Here is a 22500-nt window from a genome sequence, read left to right as displayed (position 1 = left end):
GTTACGCAGGTGACTTGTTGGTCATGCTTAGCACACACACACACACACACACACAGGCATGGGAGCATATGTACACTCTGACACATGTGTACACTAACACACACACACACACACACACACACACACACACACACACACACACACACACACACACACACACACACACACAGATGGGTTAGGGCTGGGTTAACAAGCTGCTGTATTGGAGAGCACTGAGCTTGACTGCAGACCCCCTCAGCACCACGGACAGCAGCTTCACTAGAGGACACTGAGACCTAGACCCAGCAACTGCAGCAACAGTGGACACAGATACACACTATGCTACATTACACACAACTACACACCACTACACAACTACACATCACACCACTACAGAACTACACACCACTACACAACTACACATCACACCACTACACAACCACACATCACACCACTACACAACTGCACAGCACTACACAACTACACACCACTACACAACTACACAACACACCACTACACAACAACACACCACACTACACCACTACACGCCACACCACTACACAACTACACACCACACCACACAACACCACTACACACCACACCACACAACACCACACCACACAACCCCACTACACAACTACACACCACACCACACCACACAACACCACTACACACCACCCCACACAACACCACTACACACCACTATACAACTACACAACTACACACCTCTACACAACTACACACCACTACACAACTACACACCACACACCACTACACAACTACACACCACTACACAACTACACACAACTACACACCACTACACAACCACACACCACACCACTGCTATGCTTTTATGTACTATGACCTTGTGTGTTTTATGTTTTCTTCTTCTTATTATTATTATTATTTTATTATTATTCTTTACTTTTTAAACTATTCTTTGACTATTGCCCTTCTATGCTTTTATCAACTATTCCTGTTTGCTTTTGTTTATGTAAAGCACATTGAATGACCTCTGTGTATGAAATGCACTATAGAAATAAAGTTGACTTGACTTGACTATTACTGTCCCCCCTGCCCAGATTCCTGGCCTGTACAGCCTAGCGACCCACCACTTGCCCTATGACAACTCTGGCTGGATTCCTGGCCCGTACAGCCTAGCGACCCACCACTTGCCCTATGACAACTCTGGCTGGATTCCTGGCCCGTACAGCCTAGTTACGCACCACTTGCCCTATGACAACTCCTAATCCCCCTGGACAATTACATTTCCTACACTGGACTATTTGAACTTTCTGACACTAAATAGGATTCATGCATTATCATACCGGATATGTAACCATCCCACCTCTTGTAACATACACCTCAGGTGGCTTTAAACACCATGTTCTATTCTCTACATCTGACTAACTTATGCATTTATCATGTATACAGACCTTATTGTTCTGTAACTGACCCTAGGCAGATGGGTCAGGCCCTTGAGTCGTGGATCTGCTCAAGGTTTCTTCCTATACGTATATCTCCAATTCTAGGGAGTTTTTCCTCGCCCCTGTTACCCATGGGCCTTCTTTTTTTCTTTTTTCTCTGATTGTCTAACATTCTGTAAAGCGTGTGTAATGTTTTGCCGCTCTATAAGTGAAATTAAACTGAAATTGACTACACACTCTAATACACACTACACACCACACCACACAACTACACACCACTACACCACTACACACTACACACCACTACACAACTACACACCACACCACTACACAACAACACTAATACAGTGGTTCTCAACCTTTTTTCAGTTATGTACCCCCTGTGAAATATTTTTTCAGCCAAGTACCCCCTAACCAGCGCAAAGCATTTTTAGTTGAGAAAAAAGAGCACTGTGCCATCAGTGTCTAATTTATTAAACTTTGTATATTTTAAAATCTCATGTACCCCCTCGAGTGCCTTCACGTACCCCCATTTGAGAACCACTGCTCTAATACACACCACACCACACCACTACACAACTACACACCACTACACACTACACACCACTACACACCACACCACTACACAACTACACACTACACACCACACCACTACATAACTACACACCACTACACAACTACTCACTACTCACTACACACCACACGACACCACTACACACTCTCTAATACACACCACACCACACCACTACACAACTATACACAGAGTATTAAACCCAGAGAATCGGAATAGTAAACTCTCTGTCATGTTTGGGTCCAGGGCACTGTGCCAGCGGTGGCGTTGTCTGTCTATAGGACCCGTGGTGTTTGGGTCCAGGGACCTGTGCCAGCGGTGGCGTTGTCTGTCTATAGGACCCGTGGTGTTTGGGTCCAGGGACCTGTGCCAGCGGTGGCGTTGTCTGTCTGTAGCATCCGTGCCTCTGCCTTTTGTTTCCCAAACAGCAGCCATAAAAACGCACATCAGCGCTAGTGTGGCTTTCTACTTCCCACCTAGAGCCCATTATTTAGTGTCTAGACTGCGGTTAGATAGCAGGCCGTGTGGCCCGCCAGTGTGCCTGCCTGGGACTCCTCCAACACACAGACAACACAACACACAAATAAGAAAATCGGCCAATGCCGATTGATTAAAAAATAGCAAAAATCGGCCGATTAAATCGGCTGGCCGATCGATCGGTCGGTCTCTAAGACATACACAACTAATGATCACCTGCAGCACACCTGCACTTTACACACACACAGAGACTTACACAACTAATGATCACTTGCAGTTTACACACACACAGACATACACAACTACTGATCACCTGCAGTTTACACACACATACACACAGACATACACACCTACTGATCAGCTGCACCACATCTGCAGTTTACACACTAGAGTTTAGATTCTCTGCCCGAGCCCGAGCTCGAATTTGACCCGACCCGACCCGCGGGCCGGGTCGGGCCGATATTTCCAGCCACTATCCTCGGGCTGGGCCGGGCCGGGTCCTTGATCAAGCATTTTTTTTTTTTAAATCATTAGCCTACTTGGGTGGGGAGCTAAAGCTATGCCATAGTCAGACTCAGAAATATTATAGCCTATATTTATCAAATTAGGCCTAAGTAACAAGTGTATACAACGTTATACAAGTTAGGCTCAGAGTTACAAAATGTCATTTGTAATGTCATCTGCGCAACACGTGTCATGCGCAGCTTCTCCACTCGCACGCATCACACCGGGCCTGCTGTGCTGTAGGCCTATTGTGTAGCTTAAGTGCAACGTGAAGCTTGAAGATGTAAAGAAAAAAAATTAAAACAGGAGAAATAACTTAGAGCAAGTTTGGAGAAAAGTCGGAGGTATGCATTTGTCAGTTGTTGCGTGCATTAAGTGCGCACGATGTTCACCTATGACAGCAAAAAGACTTTAAGATGAACATGAAGCAGGCTTGCCATGACAGAAATAATGATAGCCAGCCTTCAATGTCCTCTTTTGTCACTTCTCCAAGCATACACCTGAGAGCGAGGCAAGCCCTCACAGAGAAATGCGTTGAGTTTTGCTGCAGGGACATAATTTTACGTTGTAAGTGACGTTTCTTCATTCGGATTCATTTGCAATCCATTCCATTCTGAATAAACAAACATAGTTTAGCCTACATTCTTCATCCTCCGTTGCATTATTCATTAATATAATTCTAAACGGATTTCTGTAGCTCAAACAGCTCGGAATTGTAGTTGAGAACGTCAGTTATAATGGCCCACGTATTTAAAAAATGTCGGGTTTAAATCGGGCTCGGGCTCATAATTACAGTTAACGTGTCGGGCCGGGTCGAGCTCGGGCACAATGTGCACGGGCTCGGGTAGGGTCGGGCTTGATTTTTTGGACCCGATCTAAGCTCTATTACACACACACATACACAACATGTGTGGTTAGGGGGTCAGACTAACACCCTAGCGGCACACTAGCGGCAGCAAATGTAATTTGCAGCCAGGGTCATCTAGCAGCTCTCCGTTGGCTTGCGAGCTGGAGTCGGTGGGTGGGCTGAACAAAGAGTTGCGATGGTTCCATGTTAATTCCCTGCTACTTGAAAACAAAGAAGATGGCTGCTGCTGCTGGCGAAAGACTTGGGGCCAGATGTACTAACGCTTTTGTGCCCACTTCAGGCATATTTGTTGCGCGTAAAATCATGGCGAGGTATGTACAAACAGGCCGCACTGAGGTAAAACTGCCTGTCGTGGGAGCTGAAAATGGCAAATTGCTGGCCCTTGGAGTTAAGCTTTTCTTTGAGAAAAGAATAAAGAACAACACTGAAGTCATTCCTAAAAAAGAAAGATTGGTTGTAGCGCTATCCTATTGCGTGCAGAGGAAATTTGAAAGACAACCGTTTATCCCGCCCCTCGGATTGAGCCCTGCCAATGGTGTGTTCCCAGACCCAACATCTTGATGTGGGTCTGGCTTGTCAGGTAAGGGTCAGACAGACAAGAGACACCAACTCCTCCAAGTTTAGCTTTGGTGTGGCATTTGTAAATAAACACAAACACAAGACAAACAAGACACAGTGTGTCATATTGTAATGTTAGATGAGTTAGTAAGCGGGGAATGTCATCCTCTGGGGAGCATATGTAGCAGAAGAAGGGAGGGAAGGAAGAGAAGAGGAGAAGAGGAGAGGAGATGAGAGGAGGGAAAAAGAAAGGAGAGGAAAGTTGTGAAGCAATCATCAGCTAATTAACTTTGCCTCGAACGAATCCTTTGAACTGTCACTGCCGTCTAGACAGCGGGTTACGTAAGAGGGCCTCTGCTGCTGCCCCAAATCCACCATGACAATATGATCTCTGTTCTAATTTACCACCCTCTCTCACACACACACACAAACACAGATGCATAGAGACAGATGCTTACAGCCAAGATACATACGTTATCACACGCACACAGTCAGGCACACACTTTGTCACACACAAAGTGTCACACATGTGCGCTGCCCCTTCCACAAACACACACACACACACACACACAATCACACACGCACACACACACACACACGGTTGATTTGATGAAATTGCCTGCCAGTGTGCTTTTCCTGGAAATGTAGTGTAGTATGAACTGACCACGGTTCAGAAAGCAGAACAAAGAGATCAACAGAGAGAAAGAGAGAGAGAGAGAGAGGGAGTTAGAAGAAGAGAGAGAGAGTTAGAAGAGAGAGAGAGAGAAAGAAAGAGAGAGAGAGAGGGAGTTAGAAGAAGAGAGAGAGAGGGCGTTAGAAGAAGAGAGAGAGGGGTAGAGAGAGACTGTTGCTAATCGGAAAATGGGACAACTGATGGAAAAGGAGAATGGCAGAAGGAGAGAAGTGCCCCATGTGGGGACCTCCATAATATGGGGCTCAGGACTGAAACAACACTTCACCAAAGTGTCTAGTTAGGCTAGTCTAGCAGGGGTGTTTCCCCATGGGCACACACACACATTCTCTCTCTCTCTCTGTCTCTCTCTCTCTCTCACACACACACACACACAAAGAAGATGAACAGCTTTGTGATTTTTGCGTGTGTGTGTGTGTGTGTTTGTGTGTGTAGCAAAGAGAGAGAGGGGGAGAGACAAGGAGAATTAGCATCAGATGTTCTGGTTGTATCCTTATTGACCCAGGGGCTGCACATCCCCTTTCCCATGGGACACACACACACGCACACACTCACTCATACACACACTTACTCAAAGACAAAGAGCGACACACTTACTCAAAGAGAGAGTTAGAGAGAGAGAGATTCAGAGCTTCCCCCTAGAGGGCTTTGTTAGAGAGTGGACAGTGGGAGAGAGAGGGAGCTTGTGTGTGTGTGTGTGTGGTGGGGGTGGTGGTGGGGGGGGGTTGTTAGAGAGGGGAGAGTGGGAGAGAGAGGGAGCTTGTGTGTGGTGGGGGGGGGGGGGGTTGTTAGAGAGGGGAGAGTGGGATTCTCGTCTCCCTAGTTGGATTCTCCCCTGGCACTACCACCATGGTACCACTTTCATCTTCATCATCATCATCATCATAGTCTTGGCTGTCATCAAGGTCATCATTGCCACCAAGAGCTCTGTGCTAATACTGTGTGTGTGTGTGTGTGTTAGAGAAAGAATGTGTGAGAGAGAGAAAGAATGTGTAATATCTAGAATAGTGCTGGTGTCTGTGCATGTCTGTGCATTAGAGTGTTCCTGAACTCTTTATTGTACAGAGATCATGAGAATATATAGTGTTCAGTATATTGAACCTTACAAAATGTGGATGATCACATTCAACCTCAATATGATAGACTCACTAACAAACATGTGTGTGTGTGTGTGTATGTGTGTGTGTGTGTGTGTGTGTCTGTCTGCATTGCTTAATGGGTTCTCAGCTGTGGTGGTCTTGCTGTCAAAATCCATTACACTCTCACACCAACAACCTTACACACACACACATGCACACACACACACATACACACACTCACACATGCACACAAGTACACACACGAACACACACACAGGAGTGTGTCTTTGTGTGTGTGTGTGTGTTTGTGTGTGTGTGTGTGTGTGTGTGTTTGCTCTGCTGAGTTGAGCAAAAGATGATTTTTATGCTCATGTGGCACATGGAGGATATAATTAGCGTGATTTTTTTCTACTTCAGTGCACCCAGAGTTCACAGTGTGTGTGTGCATGTGTGTGTATGTCTGTGGGGTTGTTTATTGCATGCATGTGTGTGTTTGTGTGTGTGCACCTCTGCTAAAACAACCATAACCCAATTTGCCAATTTGGAGCACTGCTTTTTAGGATCAGTTATGTGTGTGTGTGTGTGTGTGTGTGTTGGTGGGTGTGTGTGTGGGTGGGTGTGTTTGTATGTGTGTGTGTTTGTGTTATTTAGTTTCTTTCTTGTACTTTGACAAAACTAGAATTCCAGCTGGTTATTCTGCCTCACCCCTGTGATTTCCACTCTCTCTTTCTTTCTCTTACTCCATCTCTCTCTCTAAAGCTTCTTCATCTCCCGGTCCACTCCTCCAGTGCTAAACAGACGCTGTGCCATTTTGACCTGATTCTGTGTGTGTGTGTGTGTGTGTGTGTGTGGGTGTGTGAGAGAGAGAGAGAGAGAGAGAGAGAGAGAGAGAGAGAGAGAGCAGGCCATCATTAGTTACTTTCCTTCACCCATCTGCATTGTGCCCACTGAGGCTGACTTCCAGAGGTGTCCATTTGCTTGGGATTGGGTTGGGGTTGGGTTGGGTCGGGTTGGGTTGGGGTTGGGTTGGCCAGTGGATTTGTGAACGCAGCATTATCAGCACCATGGCCAGACCGCAGAAAGTGAACGCATCATTATCAGCACCATGGCCAGACCGCAGAAAGTGAACGCATCATTATCAGCACCATGGCCAGACCGCAGAAAGTGAACGCAGCATTATTAGCACCATGGCCAGACCGCAGAAAGTGAACGCAGCATTATCAGCACCATGGCCAGACCGCAGAAAGCGCACACTGTGCTTCTTCATTTTACATGCTATTTACAGGGTTCCCACTCTAAGTCAAATGTAAAATTCCATGACTTTTCCTTGACTTTCCCTGACAAAAAAACTGAATTTCCATGACTTACTATAATGAATGGCAAAATGTACCAACCAATGATTTCAGAGCAGCCGTCGTAGCGTTCAAGAATCTTTTACTTTTTTTGAGCGGGAGCAGTAAAGCTAATAACCAGATATGCACACCAATTATGCATGGAAATATTTGTATTAATGCATTTTGGTAAGTACATTTTAAACTACTGCAACAAAATTCCCTGATATTCCATGACTTTACCCCCAAAATTATAAAATCCCCTGACTTTCCATGTCTGGAATAGACCGTGATAAAATTCTGTGATATGATTCCATGACCCGTGGGAACCCTGTAATTATCATACATTTAGCTCATCAGCGCCTTTCTCCACCCTCTACCGCAATTTGTGCTGCTCACAACTGAACTGCATGATTCAATCACAAGCACAGTTGAACGTAGTCAACTGATGGCAACATTAAAAGGAATTAAAAGTTTAGCAGCCATATGAAAATGTCAACAAGCAGAGATATAATGCAGAGCAGGATTCTACTCCAAATAAGAAAATACTCCAACTACTTGTGCACATAGGCTTTAATAGCCAAATCTAGCAGGTAGGAAAGTTAAAGTGGATGACGTGAAAGTGAAAGTTGGACATTAGAAAGGCCAGCGAAAGTTAAGGTTGCTTCTGACATAGTACAAAGAGCAAAACTGGTGCTCTGAATACCGATTCTGTTGTCTTTGAATGTTTCTCTTACTGACACATTTAATCACACTTTGGATTAACACCTGCTTTAACAAGGCGGAAGTATTTCACCGCAAAACTGTTTTTATACAGGAATACATAATGAGCCGCATTTTATGGTTCTCCTCCCATTAAATCTTTTTACACATAATTCCCAAATTCTTCTTATGGCATGGAAAAGCGCAATTTGCCATTCTCAGCTCCTGTGACAGGCAGTGTGTGGTTTTACCTAAATGTGGCCTGTTTGTACATACCACGCCATGTTTTTACGCACACGTTTTGAAGTAGGTGCAAAAGCTATAGTACATCTACCCCTCAATGCTGCTGTTCCTATGGTGCTGAATCACTCCCTCATTGTTGACAACAGTTCAGCCATGGCAAAAGGCAGTTCTTCTGACCAGTGTGTGTGTGTGTGTGTGTGTGTGTGTGTGTGTGTGTGTGTGTGTGTGTGTGTGTGTGTGAGGGAGATTGCGAGAGAAAGAGAGAGTGAAAGCTGTTATTGCAACCTGTAATGCAACACATGAAATCCTCTAATGTGGTGATGGAGCAGGCAATTGGCATGGCAACAGAGGAAGAGGATGGTGAAATGGAAGTGCAACTATCACCAGCCTGCCAATAGTAGAGGCACCAACTGATGAGGGTGTTAGCCCCCAACTAACGTCATGCCACGTCATGGATGAACAACTGTGTGTGAGTGTTTGTGTGTGTGTGTGTGTGTGTGTGTGTTTATGTTTGTGTGAGAGTGAGAGATTGTGTGTGTGTGCTTCCATGTGTCTATGTGCTTATATGTGTATGTTTGGTGTGTGTATTTGCGCGTGCATGTGTGTATTTGTTTGTGTGAGAGATTGTGTATGTGTGTGTGCTTCTATATGTGTCTATGTGCTTATATGTGTATGTTTGGTGTGTATATTTGTGTGTGTTTGTGTGTGTGTGTGTGTGTGTTTGATTGTAGTTTGCCCGTTTCTAGTTTCTTGTATGTTTGCCTTGTATATCTTGTACATTCCTTGTATTTCATGATTGTGTGGCTTGGTGGTGTTTTAAGCCCCCACCGTCGACTTCAAGGCGCCTACGCCTAACCTTAACCCTAACACTTGCCTAACCCTAGTGCCTTCCATGCAACGCTGCCTGGAAGATGACGTTGGGGACTTAAAACACCATTGTGCGTTTTTTGTGTGTGCATATTTGTGTCTGCATGTGTGTGTTTGTGTGAGTATGGGTGTAAGAGAGAAAATACAGAGGGAGAGAGAGAGCAGGCCATCAGGAGGTGAAAGTGCCCAGATCCTCTGCCTGCCTACACGCTTCTGCACTGACAGAGAGGTCTCCGTGGCAACAACTCAATCAGCTGTCCCCACGGAGACCGCATCGTTTCTCAGAATAATCTTGTTTGGGATCAAGTCAAATGACATCCAAATCAGCTGTATTTTTAAACGCCCGCTGACTGCTCTCTTGCTTCAGGGCTTGTGTGTGCGTGTGTGCGTTTGTGCATGCGTGCTTGTGTGTGTCTGTGTATGTAAGTGCCTAACATCAGCTTTTGGAGCAGATAGCATAAATCCCTGTAGTCAACAGAAAAATAGCACAGCATGAGTATTCTTTCATGTCCCCCTGACATGAACACACATATGTGCATACACACACACACACACACACACACACACACACACACAGAAAAAGAAAACATACACACACACATTTCCCATTACTAACTGTAACATGTATCCTCTCAGACAAACAATGTAAATTCCTTGAATGACTGTTACAGTGTGACACTGTTGGTCAGCTCCAGTTCAGACTGCAGTCCTTTCGTAAGGGGTCATCTCATCGTTTCTACAATCCTGAACAAAACTACAGAATAATGATATCACTCAATCATCATCAATCCTGAACAAAACTACAGAATAATGATATCACTCAATCATCCTCAATCCTGAACAAAACTACAGAATAATGATATCACTCAATCATCATCAATCCTGAACAAAACTACAGAATAATGATATCACTCAATCATCCTCAATCCTGAACAAAACTACAGAATAAATATAGCTGCAAGCAGCAATGAGGGGGCCAAGCAGTTAAGCAGGAGTTGGGATTGGATTGGATTGGACTGGACTTGACTGTGTTGTGTTAGATTGGATTGGATTGGACTTGATTGAACTGGACTGGACTGGATTCGAAGGTCACCGAATTTATTGTGTGTCCTCAAGATGTACTCCTAAGTCCACATACCAAGTTTGGTTTAAATAGGTGAAAGTGTTGATAATTATAGCACCCCTAGTGGTCAAAGCACACCAAATAAATTGTGGGTCCTTAGGATGTGTTCACGAATCAACGTACCAAGTTTGGTGTCGATACGAAAAAGTCTTCCTAATTATAGCGCCCCTAGTGGTCAAAGTACACCAAATGTGTTGTGCGTCCTCAGGATCGGGTGCCGAGTCCATATACCAAGTTTGGTTTCGATATGTAAAGGCGTTGCTGAGATATGAGCTAATTTCCTGTGATTATCGCGCCCCCTAGTGGTCAAAAGACTCCAAATTTATTGTGCGTCTTCAGGATGGGGTCTCAAGTCCATGTACTAAGTTTGGTTTCTTTCAATATGTGTAAGCATTGCTGAGATATAAGCCTACTTCCTGTGATTATAGCGCCACGCTGTGGTCAAAATGTACCACATTTCTTGAGCCTCCTCCTAATTGGGTGCTGAGCACATGTAGTAAGTTTAGTCTTGACACGAGAAGATATCACTTCACTTCCTGTTTGGCAGCTTTGCCAACAATTTTAATTGGCTGTTACGGGAGAACGGTTTCAGATTTGAAGACAAAAAGGGATAACTTTTTTGAGGCTTTTTTGAGGCTTGAAGATCATCTGCACCAAGTTTAATGAAAATCGGACAAACTTTGTGACCTGTGAAAACTTTTAGGTGTTTTTGATTAAATCCAATATGGCGGCCGAATTAATTACGATGACATCACAATTTGGCATGGGTCAGCCTATGGACCTCCAACAGTATTAACAGACCCCACTAGTACATTTTAATTCCAAACACAACAGCAGCTACAGGCCAAAACACATTTTTCCTAATTGCAGCGCCCCCTAGAGGTGAAAGGTCACCAACGTTTTTGAACATCCTCCGGATCTGGTTATGAGTCCACGTACTAAGTTTGGTTATGATACATGAAATGGTTGCGGAGAAATGAGCTCACTTCCTGTTTGGCGGCTTCGCCACAAATTTCGATTGGCTGTTACAGAAGAACGGTTTTAGTTCCGAAGACGAAAAGGGATAACTTTTATGCTGCTTGGTCTGAAGATCATATGTACTAAGTTTCGTGAAAATCGGACAAAAAAGTGTGTGAAAGAGAGACAGCAGAAAGAAAGTCAAATGTGTGTGTGTGTGTGTGTGTGTACAGTATGTGTATGTGTGTGTGCGTGTGTGTGTGTGTGTGTGTGTGTGTGTGTGTGTGTGTGAGAGAGAGAGAGAGAGAGAGAGAGAGAGAGAGTATATGTCTGCTTTATGTGGTCTATAGCCCTACAGGCTTTGACAGGTGTCACCTCTGGTCTGGAGCATCTGCCCTAGTACTGCCATAGACAATAAATGCTGAGTGTGTGTGTGCGTGTGTGTGTGTGTGTTTGTGTGTGTTTGTGTGCATCATCACAGTATCACTGTAAGCATTGTGCACTGGACCCCTGCCCATATCTTTGGTACATGGAGTCTGCAGGAGATGTTCTCTTTATTCACCGTTCTCTCTCTCTTTCTCTCTCTCTCTCACTCTCTCTTGCTCTCCCTCTCTCTCTGCCTCTGTCTCTCTCTCTCTCTCTCTCTCTCTCTCTCTCTCCCCCCAGAGGACAGGAAGCTGTTTGTGGGGATGCTCAATAAGCAGCAGACAGAGGAGGATGTGTATCGCCTTTTCGAGCCCTATGGAGTCATTGAGGAGTGTACTGTCTTGAGAGGTCCTGATGGAAACAGCAAAGGTAGGAACCATCTATGTTCTTTCACTTGCTCTGTTATTTTAGCCATAGATATTAGAAAGCTAGATACCGGGCACTAGTTGGGCACTAGTTCTATTAAGTGGCATACATAAACACGGCCGCCATATTGCTGGGGGCAGCATGTTTACTGTCTATGGAGGAGTGACAGCAACACTTGCCGCAATCAGAGACACCTGTTTGATTTCCAGTCAGAGTCTCGTGTTTCTCCATTGGCCTCCAGTTATTGTTGCCCCCACCAAGATGTCGACGCTATTTACGTACGTTCGGGAGCCCAATGCGGTATCTAGCTTTCTAATATCTATGATTTTAGCCCTATGAAGTCATTGAGGTGTGTTCTGTCTTAAAAGGTCCTGACAGAAACAGCCAAGGTAGGAACCCTTGTGTGGGGATATATTAGTGAAGAGGCTATTAGCCCAAATATGTACATGTTACAGTAGGGTAACTGTGCATGCATATTTGTTATAAATGTTATGTAATAGATATAACAACGCATGATACGTTTCTTATTGAATGAAATGTTTTAGTTTAACCTGCATATGTGCTGTGAGGATATAGGGCCCTATCATGACATTCTAAAGTGCATCGTCACTCGTCAAAAGTCTATTCTAATTTAGTAGGATGTCCAGTTCACATTGGGAGGGGTTTCGTTATCAAACGTGGAGCGCATGGTGCAACAAGGTGTTCCTAGGTTTTTTAATCAGTCATATGGGTGTGTTTGGGGCGTAACATCATTTTAAACCAATGAGAATGACAGCTGTCATTCCCTTTAACGGCGCAAAGCGCGATATGTCAAATAAATGCATCGGTATTTTAGCATTCAACGGTGCATTTGAAGGAGGCTGCCTGCGAGACCGTATGAAATAGTCATTCTTAAACCATGCTTTACTAAAACCTAGCATAGCCTTCACGCATTTGCACTCGTCTATTATTTGAACTCATTGGCAAAGTGAAACTAACTTCACCAAGGTGTCAGTCAATGAAAACAGTTATATGCAGTTACTTTCACTATTGACTGAAAATGGGTTACCATCGAAAACATAGGCTGGAAAAAACAACACTTACATTAATATTGCTCAAATGACTGAATAAAACAACATTTATCCTGCAGAGGAGTTGCTTATATCTCGTGACAGTGTGTCTTCAGCTGTGCTCCATACGTGTCTCTCGCCTCTCCCCTAATCACTTTTAACCGTCATTACCAATTTGCAAATGATGGTGAATAACTACTCATCATGAGATGTACAGTATTTCGTAATATCTTTATTCTAATTATGTTTCCCATTGTAATCGTGCAATTTGTAATGCTTTGCATGGACGTGCGCTGGTGGTTCATGAATGATAGAAGGATGGTGCGTGCACCTGCCAATATGACTGTTGACATGCGCTCTTAAAATAGCATATGAACAACTCGCCATTGACTTCTGACCAGGTTTAGGTGGTGTACAATAGCGATTTTTAGACAACGCGCCAGGCCCCTCCCTAGGTTGTTAATTGCCACACCCCTGGACGCAATGTTTAAAAAATAAACGTGCAAAATACCGAATTAAACTTTGCTTGGGTGGAAAACGATTTTTACGCCATGCGCTGGTGTGCAAAATACAGCCCATAGTAACCTTCCTTTGACTGAGTCTATTGATATACCTCCTGTGTTTTTGGAAGCCTCCCTTTGTGGGAATCATTGGATAGTGAGAAGCATGTTCTAAGTTATCTGATGGTGCTGACCCCAGGGGGAATACCAACGCAAACATTGCCTAGGTTAGGGGAAAGTTAAGGGGTTTTGTAAATATTCTTATCTCTGTTAATACTAACTGGTTGGATGGATCATTGTTGGGGGTGATACCTCCTGATTTCTCTGTGTGTGTATTAAAGGTATACTATGCAGTTTCAGGTATTTTTGACGACTGTAGAGCTCCCCCTAGAGTCACTATATATTTATATTTTAATTTGCCGTTGTAAATAGCCTACTTCTCGTGGCTTGTTTTCCCTGTGCACAATGAAAATGCTTTTGTTGTGGAGGCAAAGGACTAACAACAGGCAAAACCATCTCCAAAGAGCTAGATCTACTGACAAGGTAATGTCTCACGATTCTCGCGAGATGTCTTCGAGTCAAGAAATTTTGAAGTTGCATTGCTGGTTCACTCGTTAGCGACTCGCTACGGCTATGCTGTATGGCTATGCTAAGTGAACGATTCCCCTATTACAAGTTCAAGTTCGCAGAGGTTATATTAAAGGAACACGCCACCCAATGTCAGTAGTAATATATGTTCTTACCTTAACTTTCACGAGTTGAGTCATACCTCTCCCGTGTCGGTACGTGCACTCAAACGCTCTGGTGCGCGGCTGGACTGTGTTAGCATGTTGCTATGCTAGCGGGCTTTGCCGTAACTAAGCGTAGAAGTAATCAAAAACATCCACGTTTTCCCGACTTAAATACAGTTGCACGAGTAGTTGATAGAAATGCTACGGCCACGCAACATGAAACGTGGCGATTTTCCAAGCGAATAAACAGGAGAACTACAATGTGTGGCGCAATAGCACTTGGGAGTACTTCGACCTAGCGTAGTAGTATTGTTAACACATAATTGTAGATCCTATCCACCACAGAGTTTAGAATCCATGCTGGATCGACCCTCAGCCTCTCCCTCCCCTCTGAGCGAGAGAGAGGCACACACACTAGAGATGCGCTGATGGGCTATTATTTCAACCATAACTGCATAGCAAAACTTATCATCCATCAGCCATCCATCAGCACCAAAGTTTTTTGACCAATTTTCAAAACCGCACCCGCCCACCATCCGCTGGTTGTTTTAATGTAGGCTATATGGGTGATGCAGTGCTGCTGACATGACGTCAGCATTTTTGTTCAGTGAATCTTTTGTAAATTGCTTTAAAATGAATTGTGCTGTCGCTCGTGCAGTCAAAATGAATGGGAGTCTTCAGAACAGGCTTGTCAGTCACCCTGACATAACAGTGTGTAAAGTAGCCTATAATGTGAATGACTTGTTATTTTATCAAGGATTTCTTTCTTTTTGCAAAAAATAAAGTACAATAGGCATTAATTAGTAGGCCAGGAGCATGTTGAAATTATGTGGCAAATTGTGTTTTTTATTACAATGATAAAATTGTAAAAGGACGTGACCGAAGCTGAGGCAAGCCAGGCAATAGGCCTATAGGCCCGATGGTAATTGTAAAGCAATTTACAAAAGATTCACTGAACAAAAATGCTGATGTGGTACATGGAAATTTAGCTAAAAATGTGGAGAATGCAATGCAATCAAGCATTTTGGACGATATATTGTCACAAGCTGGCAGAATAGGCAACAGGCCGATGTGCGTTTTATTTGGAGACTGTTTTGCGAGACAGAGACTGAGTTTGCTGCTGATATTCTGGGGATAGGCTACAACATAGCCAATGTACGACTTTAGCCTTTTAATATATTTGCTGCATTTGATCAGTCTTTCTAGAACAGGCAGGGGCTTTCTAGCCTCACGTCAGCAGCGCTGCATCACCCATATAGCCTACATTAAAACAACTAGCGGATGGTGGGCGGGTGCGGTTTTGAAAATTGGTCAAAAAACTTTGGTGCTGATGGATGGCTGATGGATGATAAGTTTTGCTATGCAGTTATGGTTGAAATAATAGCCCATCAGCGCATCTCTAGTGTGTGTGCCTCTCTCTCGCTCAGAGGGAAGGAGAGGCTGAGGGTCGATCCAGCATGGATTCTAAACTCTGTGGTGGATAGGATCTACAATTAGGTGTTAACATACTACTACGCTAGGTCGAAGTACTCCCAAGTGCTATTGCGCCACACAGTTCTCCTGTTTATTCGCTTGGAAAATCGCCACGTTTCATGTTGCGTGGCCGTAGCATTTCTATCAACTACTCGTGCAACTGTATTTAAGTCGGGAAAACGTGGATGTTTTTGATTACTTCTACGCTTAGTTACGGCAAAGCCCGCTAGCATAGCAACATGCTAACACAGTCCAGCCGCGCACCAGAGCGTTTGAGTGCACGGACCGACACGGGAGAGGTATGACTCAACTCGTGAAAGTTAAGGTAAGAACATATATTACTACTGACATTGGGTGGCGTGTTCCTTTAAGGTGGAAATCTTGCATAGTGTACCTTTAATGGTATAAGAACAGACTTCAGCTACAGAGAAGTGGGCTTGTTACATGATATTTCGTGTGGGTAACATGTCCTCGGTGTGATGAATAAAGGTGCAGTCTCACACAAGTTTTCTTGGAATATTTTGACCACATAACAGACTGTGATAGTTGGGTTATGTTAAATGTTATGTATGTTTATGAGGGTGTATTGTGTTGCAGGTTGTGCGTTTGTGAAATACTCTACACATACAGAAGCCCAGGCAGCAATCAGTGCCCTTCACGGGAGCCAGACCATGCCTGTGAGTGTATACACACACACACACACACACACACACACACACACAGACACACACACACACACACACACACACACACACTTACCAAAAACATGTTATGGTTATGGATTTGGTAGACGCCTTTGTCCAAAGCGACACACAAATACAAAACAACATAATATTTAAAATTGAACAGGGAACAGATTAGAATGTTGGTCAAATATAATAAGGAGAATAGTAATAATAAACAACAATATCAATTCAATCAATAGCCTAATAAAATAAGCTATGAAAATGAGGGGGAAAGCAATAATAAAACAATAATGTCCATTCAATCAATAATATAAAAACAATGACATGGTAAGACTACATTAAGGAGAATATCAATAATAAACAATAATGTCAAATTAACAACCTCAACAGCCTAATGAAAATAAAACAATATTATACAAACCATAACACATAAGAAGCGCTTAAACAACTAGGTACATGTTGAACAGGAATGTCTTTAGACCCCTCTTAAACGACACAAAAATACCACAGAAACGGAGAGCACTGGGCAACTCATTCCACCAACATAACCACTGAGGAATAGAGTCTTGAATTAGACCTAATTTTTATGACTGGTCGACATAACAGACGCTCATCAGAAGATCGCAGTGGGAGGTTGGGGATGTAAGGCTTGATTATTGAATTAAAATAGGAGCAGATCCAGTCAGTGTCCTATAGGCCAAAGTGAGACGTTCAAATTTAATTCTGGCTACTATAGGGAGCCAATGGATGTACAGTCAAATCAGTTAATTCACATGGAAATATTATGTGGATTATCAAATAATACACACAAAACAAATATGCTAACACATACACAAACACATATGCTAACACACACACAAACACATATGCTAAAACACACACAAACACATATGCTAACACTTACACAAACACATATAACACACACACAAACACATATGCTAACACACACACAAACACGCTAACACACACACACAAACACATATGCTAACACATACATAAACACATAAGTTAACACATCCACAAACACATATGACACACACAAACATATAAGCTTACACACACACACAGACATATATGCTTACACACACATAAAAACACATTATGCTAACACATACACAAACACATATGCTTACACACACACAAACACTTTCATGGATCCACATGTAGCCTGAAATTCAATAACTTTTGTATTTGAGTGTTTGTGTGTGTGTGTGTGTGTGTGTCTGTGTGTGTGTGTGTGTGTGTGTGTGTGTGTGTGTGTCTGTGTGTGTGTGTGTGTGTGTGAAAGAAGGAGAGACAGGAGAGAGGGACGTGACTGTCTGAATGTGTGAAATTATGTGTGGGCATAAAGTAGATGAACACACACACACACACACACACACACACACACACACACACACCCCACTCAGATATGATCTGTGTCAGTGTTCACAGCAGGAGTGTGTGTGTTGGCGTCTGGTGTGTGAGTGCCCTGCCTAAACCGTGTGTGTGTCATGAATCATTCACTGGTATGAATTAATCACCAAAGCCCAGCCTTCAAAGACACACTGCAGGGGACGCTCAGGAGGCCTAACTCCATCTGACAGTATGGGGCTCACACACACACCCACACACACACACACACACACACACACACACACACACACACACACGCACACACACACACACACACACACACACACACACACACACACACACAGAAAGAGAGAGCACACACATGCTCACAGAGAGAGAAAGCTTATAGAACATACACACACTAACAGAGAAAGAGAGATGTTCTGTACTTGATGCCCCATTACTATGGTGTGTAGGTGGGGTGATACCTTACTATGGTGTGGGTGTAGGTGGTAATACCTTACTATGGTGTGGGTGTAGGTGGGGTGATACCTTACTATGGTGTGGGTGTAGGTGGTAATACCTTACTATGGTGTGGGTGTAGGTGGGGTGATACCTTACTATGGTGTGGGTGTAGGTGGGGTGATACCTTACTATGGTGTGGGTGTAGGTTGGGTGATACCTTACTATGGTGTGGGTGTAGGTGGGGTGATACCTTAATATGGTGTGGGTGTAGGTGGGGTAGGTGGGGTGATACCTTACTATGGTGTGGGTGTAGGTGGGGTGATACCTTACTATGGTGTGGGTGTAGGTGGGGTGATACCTTAATATGGTGTGGGTGTAGGTGGGGTAGGTGGGGTGATACCTTACTATGGTGTGGGTGTAGGTGGGGTGATACCTTACTATGGTGTGGGTGTAGGTGGGGTGATACCTTAATATGGTGTGGGTGTGGTAATACCTTACTTTTGTGTGGGTGTAGGTGGGGTGATACCTTACTATGGTGTGGGTGTAGGTGGGGTGATACCTTGAGGGTCCTCTATCCATATGATGGTTTATTATAGGGGTTTTATATGTCCCTCTCTCTCCCTCTCTCACTGTCTCTCTCTCTTTCTCTCTCTCTCTCTCTCTCTCTCTCTCTCTGTCTATCATCTTAGGGAGCGTCGTCCAGTCTGGTGGTGAAGTTTGCGGACACTGATAAGGAGCGCACCATCCGCCGCATGCAGCAGATGGTTGGACACTTCGGCATCTTCAACCCCTCAGTGGCGCTGCCCTTTACTACCTACAGCACATACACACACGCCGTAAGTAAACACACACAAACACACACACACACACATACACACACACACACACACACACACACACACACACACACACACACACACACACATACACTCACAAAGTCACAGGCATAGATATATAAATATATATAAATACATAATTATGTGATAATAATACACATGTACATTGTGTTAACCTAAACAAGTCATCGTGCTGTTGAAGACATGAGGGGATGAGGAGATGATCCTATTATAATAACTGTAGATGTATGTATGTATGGGACACCTTTAGAAGGAAACTCTGAGCCAATCAGGACTCAGAGGGGATCTCTGAGCCAATCAGGACTCATCAGTGGGTGGCTTCTTAAATCTTAAAAGCTTATTTTTCCCTGTAGTCACAGTTACCCTGTTATGGTATAGATCTCTGAGCATACTGAATCTAATTAGTCTCTCACACACACACACATAGGCTACACACGAATATGAACACATACAGAATACACAAACATACAAACACACACATCTTATGACTCTTATCAAATGGGTCAGCACATATCTCAGTTTAACTCAATGCAAATTAAGAGGCTAAATATTATGTGTTTCAGAGATGGAATAAGCTGTGTGTGTATGTGTGTTGTGGTGTGTGTGTGTGTGTGTGTGTGTGTGTGTGTGTAGAGGGGCTATGATCTCAGCTGTAGCGCTAATATGGCCAAATGACAGTCCCTTTGTGCCATAGACACATACACACACACCAAGTGTGACTCCCCAAGTGATGACTAAAAAGGGAAAGCAACAGACGGAAACCCCCAGGTATCCCCTCACCCACCTGTTCCCTCGACCATCCACCCCCACACACACACACACACACACACACACACACACACACACACACACACACACACACACACACACACCACAACAAAAACAAACACACACACACCACTCACTCTCTCTCTCTCTCTCTCTCTCTGAAATCCTGCCCCGAGGGAGTCACCTGCATGTGCGCATGAAGGAGCACACACACACACACACACAGTGTGAATGAGAGGACATAGTAGTGTTAAAGGAATTATCCAGAGTAAAATGCACTTTAGATCAATTTACGGATGATTGGGAGTACATACGTTGAGTTGACATCAAAATCATGTAATTCAGATGTGTTTTAAGAAAGTTCGATTTTACCGTTTTTAGTCAAAACTCGTTAGCCTGGAAGTGACCTGGGCATGTCATTTCGCCTCTACAAAACGCTATTTTTATACCACTTCTACAGTTCCAAACAACATTTCACTTACGTGGTAGTGAGTAGAGGGTCCCTAAAGCCAAACCGAAGTATCCCGAGGTCTGTGGTCGGATAGAGAGTCCAGAATGAATTTCATCATGCCAGTACCTTTCCGGAAATGTTGCTGCTGCAGCTTAGCCTGACGAGCCAGACCCACATTAAAATGTAGGGTCTGGACACTCACTGTTCGCAGTGCTCAGTCCGAGGGGCGGGATAATCAGTTGTCTTTCAAATTCCCTCTGCACGCAATAGGACAGCGGCAGCGCTATGAGTCCCATGCGTTTCCCACCAGCGGAGCTAGTTGGCTAGTTCAAACGTTTGCCAACTTAATAAAAGCTTAACTCGTGTCACACTGCCAACATCCACTAGGGGCGCGTCTAGATTTCTAGGCTAGCTGCAGCTGCCATCTTTAGTGGAAAGTCCGTAGGAGCCGGAGTGCGGAGAAGTTGTATGCAACAGCAAACCCTAGCTTACTAACAGGTTGGAATTTTGAAATGTCACGTGACGTGAGCGTGTTACTCCACATTCGGCAATCGACTGATTTTGATGTCAACTCAACGTATGTACTCCCAATCATCCGTAAATTGATCTAAAGGGCATTTTACTCCGGATAATTCCTTTAATGACCAGTCCCGCTGGGCCCTGTATTTTCACATATATTGACACAAAACCTGGCGCAAAACAGATTATCATCCCGACGCAAAGTTTATTCCTATTTTACACTCGAGTTTTGCGCCATGCACTTCACTTTTATTAAGCTTTGTGCTCAGGGGTGTGGCAATTAACAACCTAAGATGGGGTCTGGTGCATTATCTAAAAATCATTATCTTACACCATCTAAAAAGCATTACACCACTGACCAAGAAAAAACTGGTCTATAGCAAAGGTGCATATGAAGCACAGTTGAAGACGCACTGTCACAAGATGTAAGCAGCAACTCCTCTGCAGGATAAATGTCCTTAGGTTTTTTATTCAGTCATTCGAACAAAGTCTGGCTTTTTTCAGGCTATGTTTTCGATGGTAACCCATTGTCAGTCAATAGTGAAAGTAATTAACTGTGTAAAACTGTTTTGTCAATGACTATGACACCATGGTGAAGTTAGTTTCACTTTGCCAATGAGGTCAAATAATAGACGAGTGCAGATGCGTGTAGGCTATACTCTGCTAGGTTTTAGTAAAGCATGGTTTATTGGAATAACTGAAGTGTCACAGTGTGGGTTTTTTGCGGGTTGGCCATGGCACTGATAACGCTACGTTCATAAATGTACATACATCTGGCCTTCAATGCTTAACATTCTCTGGACATACACACGCCCTGCAAGCACCAGTTAGCCATGTAGGCTAGCTATAAGAACAAGCAACAATGGTTTTTTAGATGTTCATCATGGTAGAGCCAGTGAAAAGCCCAAAGAGATGGTTGTGAAACATGCACCCCAAAGCTGTAGGGGGAGTTCCGTAGGGAAAAATGTGACAACAAAAGTGTGAAATCGGCGAAGAAATGACTGGAGTTACAGAGCGTGCCTTTAAAATAGAACAATGTTGGAGTTCGATTTTCAATGTATTCTAGCATCTAGCTAGCCCGGTTGAAACCAGACCCTTTTCAGTCGTAACTGAGAGTGGGTCTGGGGAAGGTTCATTCACAGCCCATTTCCAAAGGGCGTTCCCAAACGGACGCCGATCAAAATGCCTCGGACGCAATAGGAGAGGCCAAAAACCAATCAGAGCAACGAAAGAGACAGAGTGACGGAAAGACACAATTTGCAACACTGTCTGGTTGTAGGGAGAAGCAGGAAGAATTAACCACTTTTTAATTAAACGTAGGCTAATTTACAAAGACATCGTGCCACACTGAAAGCTAATATTTTGTCACTAGTAATTTACATCTGCCCTCTGTCAAACACAATTGCATTTTCAGCTCTGAACAAAACCGTTCACGTTCAAACGAGCATTTTGTTTCATTCGTTCTTTCTGGCTGACCGGGACATATAAAGCAGGAAT

The 22500-nt window shown here is 43.8% G+C and overlaps 1 protein-coding gene across 3 annotated transcripts in view; it reads left to right on the top strand.

Annotated features, from left to right (window-relative positions):
- LOC143134504 (CUGBP Elav-like family member 5) overlaps positions 1-22500 on the top strand; it is a 108067-nt gene that overhangs the window by 72822 nt on the left and 12745 nt on the right. For 2 of the 3 annotated variants that reach the window (XM_076294921.1, XM_076294919.1), the window contains exons 4-6: positions 12044-12172; positions 16520-16599; positions 19098-19244. In XM_076294921.1, coding sequence (XP_076151036.1) covers positions 12044-12172; positions 16520-16599; positions 19098-19244 — 356 coding nt within the window. Of the gene's footprint in view, positions 1-12043; positions 12173-16519; positions 16604-18452; positions 18480-19097; positions 19245-22500 lie in introns of all 3 variants that reach the window. The other variant, XM_076294920.1, reaches the window with a different exon arrangement.

This window comes from Alosa pseudoharengus, unplaced genomic scaffold, assembly GCF_046254945.1.
Source record: "Alosa pseudoharengus isolate Yale_2024_CS ecotype anadromous, Long Island Sound unplaced genomic scaffold, YU_APseudo_1.1 YU_APseudo_1.1_scf_2, whole genome shotgun sequence".
Classification (NCBI taxonomy): Eukaryota; Metazoa; Chordata; class Actinopteri; order Clupeiformes; family Clupeidae; genus Alosa; species Alosa pseudoharengus.
This window is presented reverse-complemented; position numbering and strand designations above follow the sequence as displayed.